This window comes from Coenobita brevimanus, chromosome 49 (genome assembly GCF_032717465.1).
Source record: "Coenobita brevimanus isolate Jiangsu-jjx chromosome 49, ASM3271746v2, whole genome shotgun sequence".
Lineage (NCBI taxonomy): Eukaryota > Metazoa > Arthropoda > Malacostraca > Decapoda > Coenobitidae > Coenobita > Coenobita brevimanus.
In genome coordinates, this window is record NC_137002.1 from 177,590 (window position 1) to 202,887 (window position 25,298).

Sequence of the window (25,298 nt, forward strand, 5' to 3'; positions counted from 1 at the left end):
CTCATTTTATCATTCAATTTTTTTTTTTTTTCCTGGCTCTCTGGATCCACCATGGGGTGGGAAAGGTGGTGACAATGATGATAATAATGATAAGGATGGTGGTGGTGGTGATGATGATGGTGATGATGGATTGATGATGATGATGATGATGATGGACTGATGATGAGGACGATGGATGAGGATGGATAATGACGATCACATATGAGTGATGACTGGTGATGGTTGATGACTGAGGATAAGGATGAGGATGAGGATGATAAGGATGAAAAAATCTGACTGGTGTATGTGGAATAAGGAACTTCTACCAATACTATCTATGTGCCAGTGCACTGAGTGGTCCTGCCATCTGGTGGGAGTCTGTGAACTTTTCCCAGATACATAATTTGCAGGTGTGAGGGTTACAGCTATCAATATTTGATGTTATTCTACTCAAAGCCAGCTAAAACTGAGTGTTGTTATGTTGAACATCTGGCTTTCACCAACAAAACTAAGAGTTCTACAATATTCATGGAAAACAAAGAAAATAAAAAGTCGAAATGATGAGCTGAAGTCAGGTAAAAACCAAAAATCTTATACCTTGCTGTAGAAAAATATTTGCCAGGAATAAAGTCATAAAGAAACAAAGCCATGAGTCATATCAGCTGCTCAGTACAGTATATACCCACCACGCATAGAGCAACCATTCCGTGATGTCACGCATGAGTCTCTTTGTTATGATGCTTAAATGCGATTTATGGCGAATATTTTACAAAAGTATCTTAAAAATGATGCATAAAGTGTCAACAAAATCTGTGAGGTTGGATTTGAAATGTCGCAAAAACATGTCATCTGAATCTCAGATGGTTAATACTTGATGAACTGACCATCTGGGAAGGTGTATGTGAAGTGCATCTATATAGAATAATACAATTACTCTGAAAAATATATGCAGATGGTTAGGTCTACGAGGTTTGAATGATATCTGAATGATATCTGAATAGCTGAGTGGTCTATTTCACAGGGCATGCTGGTAATAAAATTCCCTTCTTTTGTATTTTCTTTCCCTCTTTATTTGGATCTACTACACACAAACAAGTTACATTGAATTTTTTTACATTTTAAGACCAAAGATCATGTGTAGGTTCTATCACTTGAAGGAAGCTCTCCATGTGTCATGACTTTGATTCATCTCAAATCCCTGTCCTGAATGTCTCCACACAGGATCTTGTTTCAAGTCTTCCTTGGCCTTTCTCTGACCGTTCTTCACTCCACATTCTAATGTGACTCTCCTGAGCCAGCCACTCTCCCTTTTTCTTCTCAAAATGTCCAAATTAATTCATCATACTGGTTTGCACCACTTCTCTATATCACATAAGCCAAATGTTCACTACTAAAGCTTCTGCATGAGCTGAATAGAAGTGTCTGGTTATGGCCAAAGGAAGACAACGCAGTCAAGAATTTTTACTGTTATTATGGCCCCTGGCTCACCTGGACAAGAACCCAGGGGCCTACAAAACCAGTCACTTCAGCTGGCAGTTCCCAGACATTTTCTGTTGTGGTTATGCTGAAGGAATGTCTGTTTTGTGAACATGAGGTACAAGAGGCGAGAGTGCTATGGTGTAAGGGCCTATATTACAGTGAGGACATGATGAACTGTATGTGAGCTTTATTTTGTTCACAGAAAACATCAGCAGTACCATGACCATTCCCAATAGAGGGATTCCTCAACAGGAAATATGGTGCCATTAAATCCATCTATCCATCATCCAATCTTATGTTGCCCAATCAGGAGCATAGGAGCCCGAGGCTGGGAAAGTTTGTTTCATGTGTATTTCGTTCTGATACCGAAGCACACAACAGTGATGGCCAGATCATAAATAAATCCCAAACAAGAGCAATCTGAGACTGCAAACCTCTGCCAGGAGATTATTTATTAAGGTAAGAGCAAAAATGTTGAAACTGCCACTATCCCGCAAGAGTAAAGAATCCTATAAAAAAATTCTTGGATCTGATGACGATCCACATCATCATCAAAATCTAATGGATTGTTCCTTGGGCTATACTCTACCCCTCCAAAAAATTTCAGCAAAATCCATTCATAACTTTTTGAATGATACTGCTAACAGACAGACACACACACCAACACTGGCAAAAACATAACCTCCTTAGCAGAATTAACCCACCTGTCCGCTAGCCAATCTCAAGACTGTAGTAAAACGTGCATGAGGGTCAAATTGAGTTCGGCTCCGCCCCTCCCCCATGCCCCCTTCTCCCCCAGCGCCTCGTGGGGACCCAGGCCGTGATGAACTTGGTCGCCGGAATGAAGGGGAGTTCACACCTGACGACCCCACCCCACCCTGTGTCTGCAGGGTATGGTATACTGTACTCTTGCACTGCATTCATTGTTAAGAAAATGATGGTGACAGCATAACAACAACAATAATAATAATAATAATAATAACAATATATATATATATATATATATATATATTCTATGTTCTGACTGCCAGTTATTTCAGAAAAAAATTACCTACCTATAAGAAAAAAAAAAAAAAACTATCATTGGTTTGTTTTTATCTGACAAAGATGCCCAACCCTTTTCAGTTCTGATATGACTAAATGTAGTAAGATTAAAAGTTGGATTTATAACTTGGCCTAAAATTGCCATCTCTCTATCTTGACTGCTGAGTTGCAACAACAACAAAACACAAGAATATGGTGTCAGTCATGAAGAAGTGTTATGGAAGGAATGAAAAACCGCAGTATATAGTCTTTTTCTGCCACTGAGCTATGTGATATATGCTGTGAAGGAGACTGAAATCTTGCCCAAATTCAAGTAAAATGAGTTTAATAATCAAGGGCACTAATTACTGCTCTATAACTAAGGCTCACTGAACTTCATGCACCCACAACTTTGTACTTAAGCTATAGGAGTGGCCATGTTGTGACAGATACAAACAAACCAACTGCAGTATCTTAGGCTATTACAGCTACTGCCTAGCAATTTTAATCAAAATAGTTCTAGATGGGCAGCCTATACTCTACAGCATGGTCTTTAGCTTTAACATTGGCAGGCAACGTACCCTGGACTGTGAGAGTGTAGGTCCAGAGAGTTGGGGTAGAGTTGGATGGACAGGAGGTGATGTCAACAGGGATCGGATCAGTTCATCCTTCTCCATCACATCGGAGGCCTAACAAAAATATGTAGTACAGTACAAATAAATACTTAAAATAGGGACACAAATCACACAAGGTAAAATAACTCACACTTTACATACATCATCAAATGGTGTGATATATCAATACAGCAGCATACCGTTCTGTAACATTATCGGTAGGTAATGACTACCATATTAGCCTATACAGTAATTATCGTATGATGATGATGATGACACTGATGCCAAGGATGATGACTGGAATTTTTGGTTTAGTAGTATGTGGTTGGTGGGAAGAACAGAAAGGTCAGTGCTGATCCATCAGGGTGGATGTCTTCAAGTGCCATTTAACACCTGTCACTATGATGACATCATTTCTATCCATCCATCCGTCCATCCATCATCTAATTTTTATATTACTCCTGCCACCTCCACACAATTTGTTATTCATAGGAAGTGTTTTTTGGATATTGATTATTCACATAATACAGGCTTGCCTTCATTAACCCCTTCACCAAAAGAGCTCCTTCCTAAACTGACTAAAACTTCTATGAAAACAAATTGATTAATAATGACTAGATCTCATTATTGTGAACAGATTTATAATGAATCAATTTAAGGGTCCAGTCAGTTTACTGGGAAGAAGTACAGAACATGGAAATATTGGGTCAGATCATGCTGCATTTAGTGAAGATAGTAAATACTGCCAGAGCCATTGACATTCTATCTGGTGCAAAAAAACTGTCTGAAACAAATTTGTTAAGCTGTCAGCATTTGATTTCATGAACACCCCTCTAAGGGATATTGATGGGTGCTAGTCCCAGAGGACGTTAAAGTTTTTCTATCATACAAATGCTACCATGAGCACAGGACCATCTCCAAGCCTTACATGTTTTGGGCTATGGTAGCCTTGCCTCAGGTCCTTGCACTCAGAAGGGGGCAAAATGAAATTGGCAGTTACCATTACAACCACCAAACCCAATGGGACCTAACTTAACTTGGAGTGAAATCCTACAGTCCAGTATTTCTTCTACAGTCAGGACTTAACATATCCTTCTCTGTTTATAATGTACGAGTATTTGGGTTGTTATATCGTAGTATTGTTTATAAAGGCTCCAACAGGCTTGCCTTGCATGTGTCAGCCTTGGTTACCTAATGGTAGCACTCTATGCTGCTTGATCTCTGGCAGCCCCCACATTCAGTTCCCTATCCCTGAGGACACACTCTATGACATCATCCCAGGTATTCTTTGGTCTGCCTCTCACAGCCCTGCCCTCGACAATCACACCTCTCACCCTCTGCATCCAACTGTCATCTTCCATTCTCTTGACATGACCAAACCATCTTGATCTACCTCTCCTAATCATACCACTAATACACTACAATCCTATCCTTCCTCTCAACTCTTTGATTGCAATCCTAGTTCCTCCAGGCCTTGCATTAAAACACTACACATCCATCTAATCACTGCCACCTCTGTACATCTGAGCCAACAAATATCCTCCTCTTTTACTGCTCATCACTACCATACGGCATCACACTCCTAACACATGCCATATACAGCACATCCCCCTAGTACGCGCCTATATGGGCGGCAGAGGAAGTTGCATACTAGGAATTCGTGTACTGTGAATACATAAACCTATGGGAAAAATTACATATGGGTGGCATCCCCCTTCATGGCCAACCTTTGAGACGCCTTTCAAACCTAAGTACTGTATTGTACTATACATGGAAACAAAAGGCCTTTTATAGCCGCCTCTTTTGGCAGGAGGGGATACTGGGGAAGTATTCTTTCCCCTTCTGCCCTAGGGGATGGGTAAATGTGTAATACTTGGGGGAAAAGAGAGTTTCCATTTCCATAACAGGGTTATGTTTCTGAATTTGGAAAAATTGTAATTCGGCATTAACTTAATGACATTGCCTAATATTATTATGATAGTGGTGCTGCAACTAAATCATGACACACAAATCTGCCAAAAATGAACCAAATGAACTTAGAGCATCATATATTGCTGAAAACGACGAATATTAAAACTCAACACACCTCTAGTTTTCAAGGTAGATGAGGGAATTCGTCAACAGCAAGGTATCTCCAACACATATCCTTACCGCATCACTCTACGGTTACCAACACGCGTTTGAAGTACACTGGGATGCAACATTAATTAGTTAATAGATCCTCGCCAGGCTCGGCAAAGCGGAAGAGTGGATGCTGCGTGTTTATAACTGCCCTGCAAGATGGCTCCCAGCTTCTGCCAGCTGTACGAGAATCCACCTTACTACAACTCTTTGCATGATTGCATCTCATAATGCATCGGTATTTTGAGTCTTCCCTCAGCAGACAGAATTTTCTTTTTGTATTTTCATGCTTTAATATGATTCCAATATATTAGATTTGATTAATTAACGGAAATTAGCCTCTTGCAATGAGAATTTGTTTCAGAATTTATTTTAGCAATTCATATAGGATCTTTGATTACATAGTATTTTTTAACTTCAGTTGGTTCAGTTAACAAAATCTTACCCACACGGATGAGTAATGAACGAACAATCGTAGGAATTTCATAGTATATATTTACTGGACCCACATTACAGTGAAACATTGAAATATCCGGTTTCTTTAGTTAGAAAATGTAGGAAGATATCGTCACTTATTTATATTATTGTTTAATATCCCTAAAAATAACTAAAAATATGCTTCCGAAGTACCAAGGGCGACCGAAATTGCACAACCAGGTTTCGTGACGTCATAGGGGTAAACACCATCGTCACGGGAACTTGTGTCATTTTATCTCCTTGTCTTTAATTCTCAGTCAGCAACCCTTCTTTTTCGTCTTAGCCCCAGGGTGTAGATTTTTTTCCCCCTCCCCGTCAGACACCAATCGCCAACATGTCCATAGCGAATATGGAGAGTAAGTAAATCGAATAGCAATGTTCCAGAGAGTTGTTAGTTAAATTGGCTTATTGTCTAGTTACAATGCAACTCACATTTATAGTATTTGTCGAATTATTTACTTTATAGTAGTATTGTGTACATCATGGTGTTTGAGGCAGTATGGTAATTTAAGCTGGACAATGTCAAATGAACTATATAAATAATTCACAGATGTTTAAGCAAGGATTTTCTGGTTAGAATAGGTTTAGGTAGAAGTTTTGGTTTGATAGGAATTGGGGGCTTCCAAAGGTAGGTAGGTCTAGTGGGAATCCTAGGTGGAAATACAGCAGAGAATCAGACACACAGGTTAACATAGACTCAAAGCCGAGGGTTAGGCCAATATTGGTTACTCTAAGGGAAGGAAGAGTAATGGACAATGTGCCGAAAAATGCCCATAAGTTAAAGGGTACACGGACTGTAGTGCTTAGAAATATCATTATCATCCAAGACATGAACAAGGAAGAAGGACGAAGACTTTAAAAGAAGCAAAGAAAGAAAGGAAAAAAAAAGAGGGGTGAAACTGAGTCAGGAAATTTTGGTAAATATTTCCTTTATTGCCATTTCCTATTTTTGTTATTTTTCTCTTCCAAAATGATAGTTTTTTTAGTTCATTTGATTGTTTTGAGGCCTCATTTGTTGTGCAAATGAATAATAACCTTAATATGACTATGATAATGTTACTTACCTCCTAACCCTGTGGGAGCTCTTAATTGCCACCTAACCTAACCTAACAAAAGTAACCTAACCTACTATGGATTCCAGAGACAGTGGAACAGTGTTTTTTGGCAATAACTTTTTATCAAAGCATTGGATCATGATGATATGCTACCAGGGTATGTTTCAGACCCCGACCTAACTGGCGTCAGTATGGTTTATTACCAAATGTGCCTCTTTATCTCTTTTCTATCACAACTTCAATGGTCACTGCTTCTCTGAACTGTCTGCTTGCATCCCTCCACCTGTACGACCACTTGTCTAGCAACAAACTCTCATTCCTTTTCTGTCCAACTCTCTATTGCATGAGTTAACTGTTACTCCCAGTCCTTCATTTATTCAACAGGTCAACTCTGGAACTGTCTCCTGTCATTTCCAACTTCCTATGATCTCCAGTCTTTCAAATGCAGTGTGTCCAGGCATCTCACAATGAATGGATCTTGAATTTGGCTCTTGTATTGTTTTTGTTTTTTTTCTTGGAAGGAACTGTTTTGTGGGCTCAGCCTTTGGTTTCTTCTTCCTCACATGGGAAAAAAAAAAAAATGATTTACCTTATGGGAGGTACTAGTTCAGGTTCATGAACCTCCTTCTTTATGGCTGCTAGTAACAAACCTGCACTTCTTTCTTTTCTTTATCTTGGGCACGAGAAAGCTGTGACTAAATAGCCACTGGTGCTTGTCCTCTGGGCATCAGCACAAATTGTCGCACTTATGACACTTCACCTCAGAAGGCAAAACATTGTGACAGTGGAAGAAGACCCTGCTGGTGGCACTGTACAAAAATGAAAGTTGATCTCTTTTGTGAGGAATGTGAGTACAATCATCACAGACATTAGGATTCATAAATTTTTAAATTTCACTTTGCAGAACATCTCTTCAACCTCAAGTTTGCTGCAAAGGACCTGGAGAGGCAGTCCAAAAAATGTGAGAAGGAGGAGAAAGCAGAGAAAGTAAAACTTAAAAAGGCAATAGCCAAGGGGAACATGGATGGTGCCCGCATTCATGCTGAGAATTCCATACGCAACAAGAGCCAGGCCCTCAACTATCTGCGAATGGCTGCCCGAGTTGATGCTGTGGCATCAAGAGTTCAGACAGCGGTAACACAGCGCAAGGTTAGCAACACAGTCTACCCATTTACTGCTTAACTCTTTCTTTTTTTAACGTATTCTCACACCATGTACACAGCTGTGGTTTGCTCTGCATCTTATATTTTTAATGCTGTTGGTTCAAACCTCTGAGAAATAATGGACATAAATTTTGGCTTTCTTTTAATAGCTTTCAGCCCCTGGTTATTTTTCCATAAAGTTTATAACACTTTACTCATGTCTTCAAATTGAGAATGCTGGAAGCATGAGAAAGTTCTAATAAGTACCATATTGCATTTGTGAGATTTGCATGTTCATTTTTTTAGTGATCCAGAGATGAACAAATCACATTAAGGTACTTCTTACCTATTATAGTCGGAAGATACTGTCGTACAGATTACCATTGCTATCAAGTCATATATCCAACAGGTGACACAGAGCATGGCAGGTGTGGTGAAAAATCTTGATGCTGCCATGAAGAGCATGAACCTTGAGAAGATCTCTGCATTAATGGACAAGTTTGAGCACCAGTTTGAGGACCTGGATGTGCAGAGCTCATACATGGACACTGCCATGAGCCAGACCACTACTACTGCTGTGCCTCAGGATGCTGTTAATGGTCTTATGTCCCAGGTGGCAGATGAAGCAGGGTAAGTGTGCATGAACACTCAAGGAAAGTACGGTAGATTGTTTTCTGGGATGAGTTCATAGATGTGAACTCAGGGACAAGAGACTGAATAGAGAGGCTGCTAGAGATTGAATAGCCTAGAGAGCTGCCATTAGGAGACCAAGCCTGATGCATACAAGCATGTGTGAGCCTTTATAAATGAATGATGATGTTCAACAGAGGTCAGGGATGTCATTATATTATCTCTGCCAACTCCCTAATATTTCATTTAGGTTTCTTGAACTGGATGGGTTAAATATAACCTAAATAAACCCTTGCAGTATGAGAAGCATTTCCTAAGCTGATTTGTCGGGTAGCAGCAAGAATTAACTAAAAAGGACCACTGAAATTCAAGAGGTTAAAGTTGCTTTATTCTTAAGTTTGTGATGAATAAACAAAATGCCCTTGCTTCAGCATTGCTTGATTCATAATAAGGTTGTTTTGAAGTCAGAATGAGTATTTTTGGCACTTTTAACCCATCAGTCATGAACCAGAAGCATGTTTTACTAAAAGCTATTCCACTTAAAGTAATATTTGGGGGAGGCAGTGGCTGATCGCTAAAGAGGTGGCCTGCCGTTCTGACGGACCCAGGTTCAAATCCCCGCTGGAGCAGGGAACAGTTTAAGGATTTGAATTTCATTAAATCAGGCATTACTGATCTGTCAGAAGACCCGCTGACATGTCATAAAAATACCCCCGTTAATACCAGTACACCAGTCCTGTATGAGACAGCCCTAGCATGTATTCAATATGGACAGTGGGTGTTAACGCCGAAGTGGTGACATGTAGGGGTGTATGGAATGTAGGAGGACTGCTGGGCCTTGATAGCAGGCTGTGAAGCCTATGCCCAGAGTCGGACACATTAAAAAAATATATATATATATACTTCATTGTGACTAGCACTATATTCTAGCATTAAAATTTTTTCACAGCTTAGCATTCAAGATAGAGATTATTTTTTAAGCCAAGTTACATTGGACAGATCTTGTACTATGTGTTTTTTTATACTGCTTTGTTCTTGTACACTTATTAAACATATCTACCACAATCACAGACTGGAGCTGAACATGGAGCTGCCACAAGGAGGGACATCAACAGTTGGTGTGAGTGCAACACAGGCCAGCCAAGACCAGGATGAACTCACGCAGAGACTGGCAAAGCTCCGCAATGCTTGACTTCACCTTGGTTTCACCTATTTAGCCTCAGGAAACCCTACTGGCCACGACGTGCATGTAGATCAAATGATTTTTCCTTATGTTCATTGTGCTACACACTGAGCCTGCCTCCTCTTTTAATAAAGCTGGTCTTTATATTTTCTTACATTATGGATATCTGAAGAATTATACAGTACTGTATTTATTCAAGAGTACTGTAAATTGTAGTTTAAATTTTTAAAGGTAATATTAAGTCCTCTAACTGAGGCACATCAAGTCCATAACTTTTCCCCAAGCCAGTGATATAACAAGGATATTGTTCTGGCATGCAAGAACTAGACAGTGTTATTGTGCTTTGAAAAGTAGAATTTCTTAACATGCGAGATGCAGTATACAGACTTGGCCTGATTTAACCCCTACGCGCCGAATGACGTGTATAGCTGTCATGGTTTTGGGCGCAGAGCAATGTCGGTTGATGTGTATAGCTGCAGTCGTCTTCCTGCCACCCTTTGAATGTTAACTCATCCTTACCTATCGACAGGACCACCTAAAGATATTGGGATACTTTCATTTGAATGAGGAAGAGTTGGCGAGTCTTATGTATCTAATTTTTTCTCTAGCAGTTATAGTTTAGCAGATATTAGGGTCTGAAGTAGTGGTATTTTTTTCCATTACTGATACCTCCCATAGGGAGAAGCGTGCGATATCAGAAAACCCTCGGCGTGTAGGGGTTAATGTCTGAATATATGGCATCCTATACTATGATTCTAGGATATTTTCCTTTTGCCCAGGTAATTGATTACTGACTTAATAGATGGTACCATACATGAATTTTGAGAAATGTACTCTCTCCTCAGTACTGTATAGGTTTCCTAATATTTAATATGAGGATATTCCATTTATTTTTTTTTCTAATCCTTTTCCCAGGCAAGGGTCAACCTCAGCAGAGTATCATCATTTGGCAATAGCTAGAATAAAATACCTAAGTGAGCTACAAATCTGCAATAGGTAGATTGTTATTAACCCTCAGTTATGGTAGTTCTGTCCCAGTCAGTAATACACTGCCTTTGTAAGGGGACTTTAGAGTGTCAGGATGGCTTGTTGTGCTTGGGTTGGATAGGATTACATGGGTTTTATTTCATGGCCGTTTATTGGCCAACTTATTACCTAAGTGAAATCTGATCACTTCTACCTATGGCATGAGCTAGTCCAAGAGTACAGTCAGCAGGTTTCCAGGCTTGATCTTCACTCGCATCATCAGAGTCCTATAGACTAAGATCTGTTAAGTGTATTAAAAGAAATTTAATACTGTGTAATGTACCATAAAGTGGATAGGTTATGGGGCCTTAATTTGTTAGGCAGTGTTGTGAAATATACCTAATTGACTACTGTGTCTTGTTCTATCTGTAGAGATAGCAAATTCCATCATACTGTACAGTATATGTATTATGGTATTTGTCAGTTTGTAATATCCCCAGATCAAGAACATGAGTATTCTAGTGATTATTTTGAGTTAACTCTACTAAATTTAGTTTTCATATATACAGTAATGGATCCTGAAATACCTGTATAGGAAAATCTCTATGTACTGTATGTTTACTATTGATAGATGGGATGTTTATGGAAATTGTGATAATTTTTCTAGGCATCTTGTGTTCCCCATGGACTGTCTTGATGTTTAAATTATTGAGGTAATTAAGATCAGTGTTCAGTATTAATTACTGTTTTGTTGAGTGTAAGCTGACATCTGGTATCAGACTACCTTTAACTATAATTGTATTCTATGTAAGTTATGTACAGCCTGTTGTTGAGTTTATCTTATTCTGTAAAGCTTTGTTAGTTCGATTAGTTTTAACCGCTTCATTACATTGATGTATTTTGCTGGTTAGAGATTAACCTTGATAATGTCTAACAGTTTCGTACAGTTCTGAAACGTTTCCTAAGCCCCATGTCAGTGACATTTTCTGTTTGCTTATTGCTACCTTTATCGTATCATTTATGAAGGCTCCAACTTGCTTGCATGCGTTGGTCATGGTCACCTATAGTGGGTCTCCACGCTGCTTGAACTCTGGCAGCCCCCCCTATTCAGTCTCTTATCCCTTAGGCCACACTCTATGACCTCTTCCCAGGCCTGGTTTTGTTCTGCTTCTTGCATCCCTACCACTGATGTTCACACTTCTTGCCTTTTGTAGACAGTTTTATTCATCTCTGGAGAGACTTCGACTAGAGGTGCATATATCCTTCATTAACCCCTTGTATTATTGCTGGAGAGGGATGCCTTCATGTGGTGTTACCATTATAGCCAGGTAGGAGTGCTGCCTGGTTAAACAAATGTTCCTCAGTTTCATTCCTATACCCTGAAAGGCGGATTGCAGATTGCAGAAGAAGGGCAACTTTAGTCTGCAGTCCATCAGATCCTGGGGCTATGACAACTACTAAACAATTCCTTATATTGCCAGAGGTCTTTCCCAGAACAAAACTGTCTGGTAGTAGGAACAAGTGAATGAAGTATTGCCTTGCAATATAAAGTCCCCTACCAGATGATAACCATACATATGTACTGTGTATACAATGCAGGTTTGACAGCACCTGACCTTATTTGAATCCCAAGTGTGACCCTGTCCTTGGGAGTAGATGGCTGGTTGCTGCCCGCGACACACCATCATGGTATGGGGAACAATCACAAGAAGTTAAATAAAAATCTGTCCATGCATGTGGAAGTTACAGCGCAGATATGAAATTAAGGATGAACTGACAGAACCGCGCAAGAAGGGGTTAACGGTTCACGAAGAGAAGCCTTAACCTAACAAAATTACGTAGTAGTAGCAGCACGACTGAGCTATTGCAAAAGACTGTCATACTGGATGGGTGAGGGGAAAGATCTGCCTCTCCAGCCAATGACTTCCTATGCCATTAAACTATATTTACCCCACTTAGTTGTAGACAAGGTGGGAAGAGTGATAGTGAATGAATATGCATGAAAAATACCATAGTATGATTTAGTTCTGAAAGTTCCATGAAGAGGAAGCTTGGACATAAAATACCTCTTCAGTCTAACATCATGCTGTGGCCATACAATTTTATCCAGGTTTGGAAACTTGCTCTAACTTTCCAGTTCAAATTGTTTCTCCTTAACTGAATAAAATTGTCTGGAGACCTAAACTGAATAAAATTGTCTGGAGACAGCAAAAACATAAAACATATATCACAGTAGATATAGAACATATTAAGTTCCACCCTCAAAAATATATTCTATGGATGATTGTATATGTACACCCACTGCAAATTGACTTAGGACCTAAACACAGAATTGCTATGGGAGAGTTGGCTGTCTTTGCTTTGTGTTTCCACCTCTACCAAGTGAATTTTGGGGGCAAGAAGTAACTGGCACCTCCTCTGGTGTTGGCAGGAGGTGGTGAAACACTTAGCACGTCAGTGCTTGCCCAGAAGCGAGAGTGGGCGTATACGTTCCCGACGCTCTTAAGCTTGCACCTCCCTCGTTTTTCATGTGCATTACTGTTTGCCCTGTTATTTTCCTAGAGTTGAGTTGTCATGCCTGGAAAATACTGCTCAAGGGATGAGAGGGTCTGTATCATTGCATGGAGGCAGGATAATGTCCCTATCAACACGATTTGTGAATGTACTGGACGTGCAAAGTCAACCGTTATGAAGATTCTTGCTGCAGTGCGCGGCCTGCCACCTGATGTCATACCAGAGCAGAGGACGACTTCCAGAGGTACAGATATACTTCTGAAGAGGGAAGTAACCAAGAATCCTCAAATGACAGCAGCAGAATTGAAGAGAATGCATCCCCAGCTGTTACAAGACGTCTCAATTTGAACTATCCAACACCGTTTGCGGAAGGAGCTGGGTCTGCCAAGCTGCACCACAGCCAAGAAACCGTTTCTCACTGACCGGATGAAGAAACAGCACATTCAGCTTGCCAACAAGTATGCACACTGGACATCGGATGAGTGGAGAAAGTTATGTTTTCTGATGAAAGCACATTTCAAGTGCTCCAGGTGCATTCTGCCAAGGTTCGTCGCCCTGCCTCCCATAGTTGATGTGACCCTGCTTACACGGTGCCAACTGTTAAGCACCCACAATCAGTAATGGTGTGGGGGTGTTTCTCAGGTGAAATGGGAAGGGGAGGCCTCTATTTTCTTCCCAAGAACTTGATGATGAAAGGTGGAGCTCCATGTCACAAGTCAAGAAAGGTAACAAAATGGCTTCAGGATAATCAGATTGAGGTCCTCGACTGGTCTGGCAATACTCCAGATCTAAATCCGATAGAAAACTGCTCGGCAGAGATGAAGAAAATCACGGCAGAGAAGAAGACACCCAATCCAGACAACCTCAAGACTGAACTGACAAATGTTTGGTGCAAAGAAATGTCCTTAGATTACTTTAGATATCTAAGTGATTCCATGCCCAAATGCATACAACTGGTCCTGAACAAGGGAAACATGATTTCATATTAATGAATGGCATTTCATAAACAAACATTGTGATATAGTATGATTTCTGTGTTTTTTGATACCTTATGAGGGGAGATCCTAAGTCAATTTGCAGTGCTGTAAAACCAGACTGTAGAAAGTCAAATGTTCATTTTTTTTTATGACATGCAATATATATATATATGAAGTTTTCTTTAGTGTATATGTTTCCCTAAAAATACCCATAATGATAACTTGCTGATTACAACACACAGATTCAAATTTTTGAATTTATTGAAAATTTACATAAAATATATTAATATAGAATTTTACATTTGTATTCAGAAAGAACTCACCAGTACTAAAAAATTTAAACCATAAGTTTTTCACTCTAATGCACTGACTTCTTTTCTATCCAGCTAAACATAATTTTTCCCTCTAAGGCAGTGTGTTGCTGTTTGCAAGGATAATTTAATTACCCCTTTAGCCTGAGGATGACCTTCATATTAGATGGTTGCTATCCACATTGTTAAATTTAACTCTGAAGTGATTTTTCCAATTGCAGGGATTAGATAAGCCCTTCTGTCCTTTAAATACTTCTAATCTAAAAATGACATCATGTTTCCGTATAAAGAATCCCCATATTGTGGTTGACCAAGGTATGGCTGATGTTTTTCATTGATTGGAATGTAAACCAAGCACTGAAAACTAGCCAGCTGCTGGAAGTTCAGGGGGGGGGATTAGATCTGTAATAATGTGAAAGTCAGCTTGGTGTTTATGTCCATTCACACAGGCCTTTCCTAAGGTGAACATAATTATGCAGAGGTATCATGAGAACCTTACCCATATCCTCATGCTAAAGGGGGTTAATTACAATCAGATTCTACTAAAACAACTTACATTTCAGCTAGGATGCTTTACTAAATGCAAATCCTGCTAGTTTGCTGATCCCTGAGCCCTTGACTTTTTTCTCTGCTGGTGATTCCTGGGTATCTTCGTCTATCTTGCGCTTTTTGTCTTCTTCATTGGGAGTAGGGGTTGCAGAACTCAGTGTGCTAGTTGGGGTGGCAGTACTAGCAGCTAGTGTCTTGTATTTCTGTGGCAGAATAGACAAATCTTGGCCAGTGAGAAACCTTGTTACATGATGGGCAAGAAATTATCATATTAAATTGAAAGTTAGAAATTCTTCAAGCTACATAGCAGACAATAAATTCCATAAGTTTTAAATTAAGAGAAAGAAGTTCCTAAAGTTGCATAAAAGGCCAGAATTTTCTGACTTTACATAATGGTAAAATGAACTAACTAAACAAGCGAATAAAGCGCCTCGGACCAGGACGGACCATATGTTGACGACTAAGGAACGGACAAAGGACATTCTGAGGGTAGGGACGTGGAATGTGAGGAGTGAATGATGAAGTGAAAGAGAGAGAGATTGTGCAGGTGCTTGAGGATGCAAGAGTGGATATATGTGGACTGACTGAAACTAAATGGCAAGGTGAAAGGGTGAGAGAATGGGAGTACGGTTTAGGAATATGTGCAGGAGTTAATGAGAATGAGAGGGCAAGAGAGGGAGTATGTCTGACGATAAGTAAGAAGTGGAAGGAGAATATAAGACAGTATGGAACAATGGGTGCATGGATTGTATGGGTGAGGATGAAAGTAGGTACACAATCGTGGGCGATTGTGTGTGCATGGGCACCGAAAGAGGACCGAGTGGCAAGAGTGAAAGATGAGTTTTGGGCGCGTGTAGAAGCATGCATGGACAAGTTTGAGAGGAGTGAGAGAGTGTTTTTGACTGGAGACACGAATGGCAAAGTTGGGAATGTACGAGTGGATGGAGTCGTTGGTCAGTGGGGTGTGCCAGCTGAAGCAGATGGGAATGATAGTGCTTTGTTGGACATCTGTGCTGGTAAGGGGTTAGCAATATCTAACACCTACTTTTGGCATAAGATGATCCACAGGTATACATGGAGAGTTATGAGGAGGATGGATGGTGAACTTGTTGAACAAAAGGCAATGATAGGCTGTGTGTGTGGATAAGCGAATGAGAAGGGAAGTGGAGGATGCAAGAGTGTGGAGAGGGTGGGGGAATGGAATCTCGAATCATCACTTAGTGATGGCCAAGGTATGGCTGCAAAGAAAATGAAGAGATGAAGGGGAAGACAGGAGGAAACAGCTCCTGTGAGAAGAGTGGAGACAGTGAGAAAATGGCAGAGTATAAGAGCATAGTGGAAGAAAGATTGGGAAGGTACGAGTTAGAGCAGATGAAAGGGGTGGAAGACGTATGTAAGATATTCACAGAAGAGATAGGCACAGCATGTGAGGTGGTTTGTGGAGTGAGGTGAGGAGGAGATGTAGGGGTGTGCAAGGGACAGCATGGTGGAATGATGAGGTGAAACGAGCTGTGGAACAAAAGAAAAAGGCATCTAGTGAATGGCTAGCGAGTAGAGATAGGGGAGAAGATGAGAGAGAGAAGAGAAAGGTATATGTGAGCAGGAGAAGGGAGGTGAAGAGATTGGTGAAGGAGAGTAAGAAGAAAGTGGATGAAGAGTTTGGGAGGAATCTGAGTGTGAAATAGAGGGAGAGTAAGAAATTGTTTTGGAAGGAGGTAAAGAAAGTAAGGCAGTGTGAAAGGGGTAATAGTAGGGGAGTGAAAGATAGGAATAATAAATTGTTGGTGGAGAAGGGAAAGAAATTGAGAAGATGGAAGGAGCACTTTGAGGATTTGTTAAATGTAGAGTGAGAGCAGTGCGAGTGTAAGTGGTTGGGGAATGGCTGGGAGAACAAGAGATGAGTGGAGGGAGGAAGAGATAAATAGGGCGAAAACAATGGAAGCAATGAAGATGATCAAGACGGGAAAGGCCCCAGGAATTGAGTGTGTGGTGAAATGCTGAGGTACGGAGGTGAGATTGTAGTGGAGTGGATATGGAAGTTATGTATATTGGCTTGGGAAGAGGGAAGGGTTCCGGAGGAGTGGAAATCAGGTGTAATTGTTCCTTTATACAAAGGAAAAGGGGAGAGAGAAGTATGTGGTAACCATAGGGGTATTTGCCTTCTTAGTGTGACTGGTAAAACATATGGCAGAATACTCATTGATAGGGTTAGGCATATGACAGAGGAGCTAGTTGGCGAAGAACAAGGGGGATTTAGAAAGGGAAAAGAGTGTGTAGATCAGATATTTGTTCTAAGATGTTAGTGGAGAAGTATCTAGAGAAGGGAAAGAAAGTGCATGCTGCCTTTACGGACTTGGAGAAAGCTTATGACAGAATAGATAGACAAGGCATATGGAAGGTAATGACAATATATGGAGTGGAGGGGAAATTGTTGAGTGCTGTGAAGAGTATGTACGAAGGAGCTAGGGCTACGGTGCGAGTGGATGGTGAGCTGAGTGAGTTCTTTGATCTCAATGTGGGACTGAAACAGGGTTGTGTAATGTCTCCATGGCTGTTTAATATATACATGGATGGGGTTGTAAAGGAGGTGCAAGGTAGGGCAGTGGATGTGGGGCTGGCTCTAATGAAAGAGGGTGAGATTTGGAAGATTCCAGTGTTGTTGTTTGCTGATGATACAGTATTGTTGATTGAAGATGAATGGGAGTTGCAAGGGTTGGTGAATGAATCTGGGACAGTGTGTAGGAAGAGGAATCTGAAAATTAATGTAAACAAGAGTAAAGTTATGGTGTTTGAGAGGAATGAAGTCACAGAATGCACGATGAGGCTGGATAGCAAGGATATGGAGAATGTGAATGCATTCAAGTACTTGGGTAGTGTGATGAGTAAGGATGGAACTTTGGGGGATGAAGTGCATGAAAGGGTACAGCAGGGAAGGAAGGGTGTTGGTTCACTGAAAGCAGTGATGAGAAATAGGGAGGTGAGAATGAAGTTAAGCAGTCACTGCATGATAGTATTGTGATCCCTACCCTGACGTATGGAAGCGAGGCATGGATCTTGCAAGAGGGGAACAAGTCAAGTGTGAGAGCAGTGGAAATGAGTTACTTGAAAGGAGCATGTGCAGTGACATGGAGGGACAGGTTGACGAATGAAGAAGTGAAAGAACATTGTGGGGTGGATGTGGATGTGGTTGAAAAGATCAGGAGAAATACACTGAGGTGGTTTGGACATGTGGAGAAAATGGAGAATGAAAGACTGACTAAGAGGGTGTATGTAGGTGAGGTGGAGGGATGAGGTGGAGGGATGGAGTTGAGAGGTATATGAGGGAGGAGTGAGTGAATTGGGGGGTAGGTAGTCAAATGGTGGGTGACAGAGCGACTTGCAGGCGTTTTGTCTGTGGTCACCCTTTGCGGGATTAGCATCGGGCTATAGATACATAGACAGACATAATGGTCAAATTCTTACGTCATATATAAGACGCTAAATTCCCTACGTTGTGCACTGGTGCTCAGAATATACAAATCCAGGCTAATGAGAAAGCCTGTCAACTAAAGTTACATAGAGAGGCAAGAATTCATTAAGTTACACCACAGTTAAATCACTTAACTACAAGGACATCTCATTTTATTTTGTGCTTGGTATGAGGCTCTCTTATACAGTATTACTTTATTCTTTTCACAAAGATGTCTACGGTATTTATTATATTCAATTATTTATTAATTTAACTTTATTTACTGTCATCTGTAAACAAATTCACTAAGTTTAGAAGAATTTTTAAACTGGAGGGATTATATATACCCTTCGCCAACCCCTTTACTACTCGAGTGCTCTTTGAAGCTGAATAAAATACTGTAGTCTGGTGGTGGGAAGATGACTTAAAAAAGGTAATACTACAGTCTGCCTACCAGATGCCTCAATCCCCTAAGGGGTAGCCATATATCGCTTCCATGTTGCCCTGTACCCCGCCATTTCGCTGGTCACCCCCCAATCCACCCTGCCCTCTCTCTCATACACCTCACTCTCTATCCATCCATCTCATCCTAGGTATGTACCCCTCCATTTTGCTGGCCACCCCCCCAACTCACCCCCCACCCTCTCATATACCTCCCTGCTCTATCCCTCCATCTCACCCTTGGTTTCATACCATACCATACCACAGTGAAAAGGTAAATACAGATGCAAGCCACTAACTCACCTGTTTTACTTCAATATCCAAGTCCTTGAACATGAGGGCAGCCTTGGCCAGCATTTCTTTCTCCCCAGCATCAGGAAACTGCCTCTTAACTTCTTCCTCATTGTCTGCCAACCACAGCTGAAGGGCGGATTGTTTTTTAGCACCTGGAGTAGCCTGCTTCTTGAATGGATTGGTGGAGAGCTGTGGGGTGGAGTCCTGTGAGGATTCAGACTGGTTCTCCTTGCCAGGAGCTGGGCTTGGGGAAGATGGTTGGCTTGGAGACGGCTCGGCTTCTGTGGCTTTTCGTCTTGGTATTGTTTGCTGTTTGCCCTGTGGTAAGGGAAGGTTATGTGAGACACCAATAGTAGTTCATCATCCAAACCCAGTTTCCCACATTTACATGGAGATCTCTCATACTGACAGCTGTAATGCCATGCTTCCTCTTAACAAATCCCCATACTGATGTTAACCATGGTGCAGCTGAAGTTTTCTAAGGACTGCAAGCTAAACCACATAATTACCATGAAGGAAGAATTTTGTATGGAGAGTATGACAAGGTTTGGCACCCATGTTCTATCCCAGTGAAGTGAAAATCATGGACTAACTATGGCTGATAAGTGGTATGAAGTGCATAAGTCTTGGTGTTTACGCCTGTGAGGTGGAGTCAGGATTCTGGGTGCTTGAATACTGAGTGACTGGGAGTGTGGCCCATTCAACTGGGCAGATTTTGGTTAGTTTCTTGTTCTATCATTTTAATTATTATTTTTGTGTTTTCTGGCTCTTTGGACCCTGCCTCACCCCATCCCATGGAGGAAAAAAAGAGGTCTTGCTGCTGCTGGTGGATGAATGATGATGATGATAACTGAAGATGACAATGACTGACAATGATGATGACTGATGATGACGATAATGATAATGAAAAAAAAATGTCAACAACTTCTAGTGACTCATACCTGTGATTTTTTTACAACAGGCCTTAGTACTGGACTGGCATCTGACTTTTTCTGTGATTTTCTGAACTGGTCAATGATGTCAATGCCTCGTTTGCCACTGCCAAGGCTGGATGTGGATGTGGGTGTGGCAGTTCTCTTGAAGGGGTTTTTGGAGGAGGGTGAATGGTGAGACCCAGGCCGGTTACGAGACTCCCCATCTCTCCGTGCTGCTGCTGCCAGTAGGGGGTTGGCTGTGGGGAAGGGAATTAATGAATTTTATATCTATTTTTACCAGATGACCTGATTTAGTTTCTTTTCAAACTGGAGAGGTTAGATATACCCTTCAATTGCCCCTCCAATATAAGAGATCTTCCTTAAGCTGAATTAATCATCTGGTGTTGTCTTGAATATGAAAACATATTCCTGGACTGGTTAATATGAGTGGCATTTTTCTTGAAGGCGTTTTGGAAGGTGAGAGGAATGACCCGGTGCAAATACAAGACCCCTTCTTTGCATGCAGCTGTTGCCAGCAGGGGGTTGGTTGTGGGGAAAACGGCTGATCAGGTTATACGCCTGTTGCATTTCTGAAAAGCAACCTTGTTAACACAGCTGCTGGTGCAAGCATATTCATCATCTATGTTGGCATCATCCCCACTCTAATGCCCACCTTAGAAATGGGATGAAGTAGGATTTAAAAAATAACAAGTGCTGCCGGGCACAACAAACCTCGTTTGACAGCAGTTACTTTATTGCTGTTAAATACTGGTTCGTTTCTGCCATTTAGTGTCAGTGCACAAATGAAGTCTAAGGAAGTGGTACAGATGTTTTGAAGTTATGCCCTCTGAAAATCTGTGATCTTGCATTTGACCTTTCAAGGTCACTCAAGGTCAATGGCCACACTACCAAATGAAAAATCATATGAGACTTCCTATATCTTGGTAATAGTAAATATCTCACCTTCAACGAGTTTTGAGTTATAGCCCCCTGAATATCCGTGACCCTGAGCTTGACCTTTCAAGGCCAAAGGTCTTGGTGCCAAATGAAAGCCCATATTACGAGATCCTGTATGTTCCCAACAGTAAATATCTCAATCTTCAACTGTTTTTCAAGTTATAGCTCTCCGAAAATCCGTGACCTTAACTTTGATCTTTCAGAGTCACTTGATTGCCTAAAAAATTTAATCACTCTCTTTGACAGCCAGTGCCCACATATCCTGAAAGCTTCATGTAATTTCATTCAGCCATTTTGCCACAATGTTGCTGACAAACAACGAAACAAACAAACGACCAAAACCTATACTCATCGGACTCTGTCCACGCGAGGAAAAAACATATAAACATACACAAAAGTAGAATGAAATTGCATGTCCAGTAAAATGAGCCACACGATCATTCACATACCATTCAAGCCTTCAAAATCCTGGTTCCACCTCATAAGCAAACCTACCTGAATATTTTCACTAACAATGTAGACATTTCATATCACTTTGTTGCCACTCCCACCCACCCTAAACCCTTGTCATGTACATCTCTGTATGCAATATACCATCAGGTCGATTAAACACCTTTCAGAGTGAGGCCTTGTGGCCACCTTGCCGCTGAGGGTCTAAAAACAGCAAGGTGGCTACAAGGCCTTGCTCTCAGAGGTGTTTAACTCCTTAACCACGGGTGTAATTCCAGAATGACATTGAAAAAACTGGACCAAACTGCGGGTGTCATTCTGGAATGTTCATGAATATTTTGAATACCACGTGCCAACTGTTTCAAGGGAGAGTAGCTACTCAGTTATTTCACTCCAGCTGACCCCCACCTCCCTCCTCCAACCCCCCGGGGCCCTCCCCCAACCCTGCCCAAACACGCATCAGTCTCTGTCCAGCTTTGTGCGTGACAATGGCGCTGATGCGGCAGTGAAGTGCAGGCATTTAGAGTGCCTTTTACCTACCTCAGTGAATACAGAGTGAGTGTTTATCGTATGTGCAGTGTTCACATATGTTTATAGTATTACTATCAGAGTGTGGTTGGCATTTGGTACTGGTGTGTGGGGCGAAAAATAGTGATTTTAGATCGCTCACTTCTACTGGCACTGTCCGTCCAGTGAAAGTCCACTAAGTCATGAAACCTACATCACTGCAAAGCTGAAGGTTAGTGCATTCTAATGGTACCTTATTTTTTGCTCTAGCTTTATTCTGTGCAGAGTTATAAAGGTTTAAATGTTTGTTTACATTTTGGCTGGAACCCCCGTGGAGGGGGGTGGGGGGCAGTCAGGTCAAAACAATACCTGCGGTTAAAGAATTAAATGAGACCTGATGGTATACTGCAAACTGTCATTCTACATACATCTCTGTACATATACACTGCACTCACCAAACTCACGGTAATTTCCTTCTGAACTCACGCTGTGAGTTGGAAAAATGTGTTAAAAGAACACACCTTATGGGGAAAAATATATTTGAGTCTGCCATGGTGTCGGGTAGGCCTAGCCTAGTATAACATTACCAGAACCCCACTCAACACCACTTAACACTAACATCCTGTCTCAGAAGTATGTACTGCATATCTGATAATGATAAACATTATTAAAAGACATTACATATCCTAGTATGATAATAAACAATACTGAAAACCAGTTACCTTAATCCTACTGGTGACAATGCTTCCTTTTCAGGATAACTCTGACAAGTGTATGTCAGGAAATAGGCTTGTAATTTGGAGTTCTGACTGAGGTATTGTACTGCCCTGGCATGTAAACAATACAGCAGTGTTTCACAAAAACCATGATGCAACAACTGTTTCAAATTTCTTATCATCTCTTTAGCCTGAGTGGTGAATCCCTATACTGGGACTAGCCATGGTACAGCTGATGTTTTCTATAGGCTGGAAGCTAAACAAAGTACCAAAACCAGCTAATTACTTCCTAACAGTTGCTGGACTAAGTACCAGGATGGGATATGATGTTAGGGATACAATAAATTAAAAATGACGATAGCAGTTGGTTATAGTAATGTTTCATATGGGCAATTTTTGTAGATGTAACCTCTGACCAACTACCTGTCCCAGGATGGGATATGGTGTTGGGCAACAGATACAATAAATTAAAAACAAAAATATCTGTGACAATTGGGTGTATAAGAGATGTTGCATTGGAACTAGACTGCAAAATAATGCTATTTTTGTCTGTACAGTGTGTTGGGGAGTGCATATAGAGATTGTCAGGCATGAAAGGACTGATCATGGTGGTGAGTTACTTGAGTCTGTGTTACTTAGCAGACATGTTATGTGCTGGAAGTGAGGCTGGAGCTTACTAAGGGTAAGGAGTGGTCAGAAGTTCATGGAGCTGTTGCCTCTCCTGACACTAAGAGGGCTCTCCTTCCGTGCTAAAGGATCTTTGTATAAGACATGTGTTAGGAGTGTAATGCTGTATGGTAGTGAAACCTGGGCAGTAAAAGAAGAGGATATTCACAGGCTCAAATGTACGGAAACGACAATGATTGGATGGACGTGTAGTGTGAGGCTGGGGAGGAGGGGGATAAGGTTTATGACTGAGGAGTTGAGAGGAAGGATGGGACTGGAACATATTGACATTGTGATAAGGAGGGACAGTTTGAGATGGTTTGGGGATGACAAATGGGTGCGGAAAGTGAAAAGTGTGAATGTTGGGGGTAGGGTTGTGAGAAACAGACCGAAAAAGACCTGAGAGGAGGTCGTGAAAGTGTGACCTCAAGGATATGGGACTTACAGGGAGAATGCCAATGATCAAGCAGCATGGAGAGCTGCCATTAGACAACAAAGGCTGACGCATGCCAGCACGTTGATGCCTTTATAAAGAAACGAACAAATGATGATTACCTGTATTAGTTATGTCAACACTTACTGGGTGTGTGCATCTCTTCTATATCTTCCTCCACTTCCACCTCAGCATAGTCCTGCAAGTGTGGTGGATCTGTCCAGTTACTCTCATTCTCTTCCTCCTCCTCATCCTGTGTGGTTTGCTCCCATGTTTTTCTTGGCCCACGACCATACCTACATGAACATAAACAGTGTACATAAAACAGTTCATCAAAATTCAAATTCCTATTATTTCATGTAGATGTGAAGAATACAGAGGTAGGAACTGGAACATGCAATACTGATCAGCTACCAACAGTTACCAGGTAAGCAGGTTGTACATCATATAGCCACACCCTTTATTCTATGCAGAAAATACATGGGCTGAAGAAATTTTAATGTCAGCCATGCAGAAGTCAGAGGTGGGACATGATGGAGGAACAGCACCGGAATCATCTAAGGTGGAATTGGAGGAGAACGTCTGAGTGAAGAGATCTGCTTTATCAGTAGAAGAAATAGCTACACAGCCATCAGAGTAGAAAAGAGGAGGGAAGGATGATGAGGTAAAAATGTTAGAAAGGTTTTTGGCAAGGTGCTACAAGGAGCAGGAAGAATTTGAGTTGGAGGGCCAAGAGCATTTAGTACAGATGAAATTATTTTTAGCAGAGCAAAGTTTTAGCAGAGCAAAGAACAGACTTAGCACGATTCCGGGCAAAAACATAAACAAGATGAGATTCAGGGGTGGGTTGACTCTGGTACACTTTGTGGGCCCTCTCCTTGTTGCGGACATTATTAGAACAAATGCGAGTAAACCAACGCTTTCTTGCAATGGTCAAATGATATGAGAAGGGAATGTATGCTTCCATGCCCGAAAGAATAACCTTCGTCATGCGCAAGGCACACTCAGATGGCTCCTGGCCATCGAAGCAAAGATCATTCCAGGGAAAATCAAAGAAAGTACTGCCTGAGGGCCTCCCAATCCGCAGCTCCAAAATGCCACAGTTGACATTTCTTTGGAGGGTCAACAGGCCGTACCAGACCGACAGGACAGGTCAAGGTAATAAGGTTGTGATCAGAGGAGCTTAACGGAAAGGGAAGATTAACAGTGTAAGCAGAAGGATTAGTTGTAAGGAAGAGGTCAAGTATATTGGAGCTCTCTCCAAGGCGGTTAGGGATACGGGTAGAGTTGTTCTAGTGTTTGACATATTTTTCCACAATGGAGCATGTCTCTCGATACTGTACACATTGTATTATTCATATTTAGAGAAAATGTGTTGTAGTGTTGAGATAAGAATCCAAATGACATTTTAGTGTAGTGTGGTGTGGGAATAAAATGAGTGCTAAACCTGCG

General features: G+C 41.2%; 3 protein-coding genes across 3 annotated transcripts in view; 1 reads left to right on the forward strand and 2 right to left on the reverse strand.

The window, feature by feature from the left end:
• Positions 1–5,353, reverse strand: part of Rcd1 (Reduction in Cnn dots 1) — a 50,586-nt gene extending 45,233 nt beyond the window's left edge. Inside the window, exons 1-3 of the mRNA XM_080272055.1 lie at positions 5,182–5,353; positions 3,063–3,170; positions 2,163–2,342 (exon numbers count right to left, since the gene is read on the reverse strand). Of these exons, the coding sequence (XP_080128181.1) occupies positions 2,163–2,342; positions 3,063–3,158 (276 nt within the window). The 5' untranslated portion in view covers positions 3,159–3,170; positions 5,182–5,353. The remainder of the gene's footprint in view (positions 1–2,162; positions 2,343–3,062; positions 3,171–5,181) is intronic.
• Positions 5,354–5,903: 550 nt separating this feature from the next.
• On the forward strand, positions 5,904–10,745 carry Chmp1 (charged multivesicular body protein 1). The gene is made up of 4 exons (XM_080272016.1): positions 5,904–6,049; positions 7,653–7,897; positions 8,300–8,520; positions 9,592–10,745. The coding sequence occupies exons 1-4, from the start codon at positions 6,028–6,030 to the stop codon at positions 9,710–9,712; spliced, it is 609 nt and encodes a 202-aa protein (XP_080128142.1). The 5' UTR covers positions 5,904–6,027; the 3' UTR covers positions 9,713–10,745.
• Positions 10,746–14,909: 4,164 nt separating this feature from the next.
• Ctf4 (Chromosome transmission fidelity 4) overlaps positions 14,910–25,298 on the reverse strand; it is a 35,561-nt gene continuing 25,172 nt past the window's right edge. The window contains exons 16-19 of the mRNA XM_080272107.1: positions 23,994–24,142; positions 20,145–20,374; positions 19,213–19,521; positions 14,910–15,223 (exon numbers count right to left, since the gene is read on the reverse strand). Of these exons, the coding sequence (XP_080128233.1) occupies positions 15,035–15,223; positions 19,213–19,521; positions 20,145–20,374; positions 23,994–24,142 (877 nt within the window). The 3' untranslated portion in view covers positions 14,910–15,034. The remainder of the gene's footprint in view (positions 15,224–19,212; positions 19,522–20,144; positions 20,375–23,993; positions 24,143–25,298) is intronic.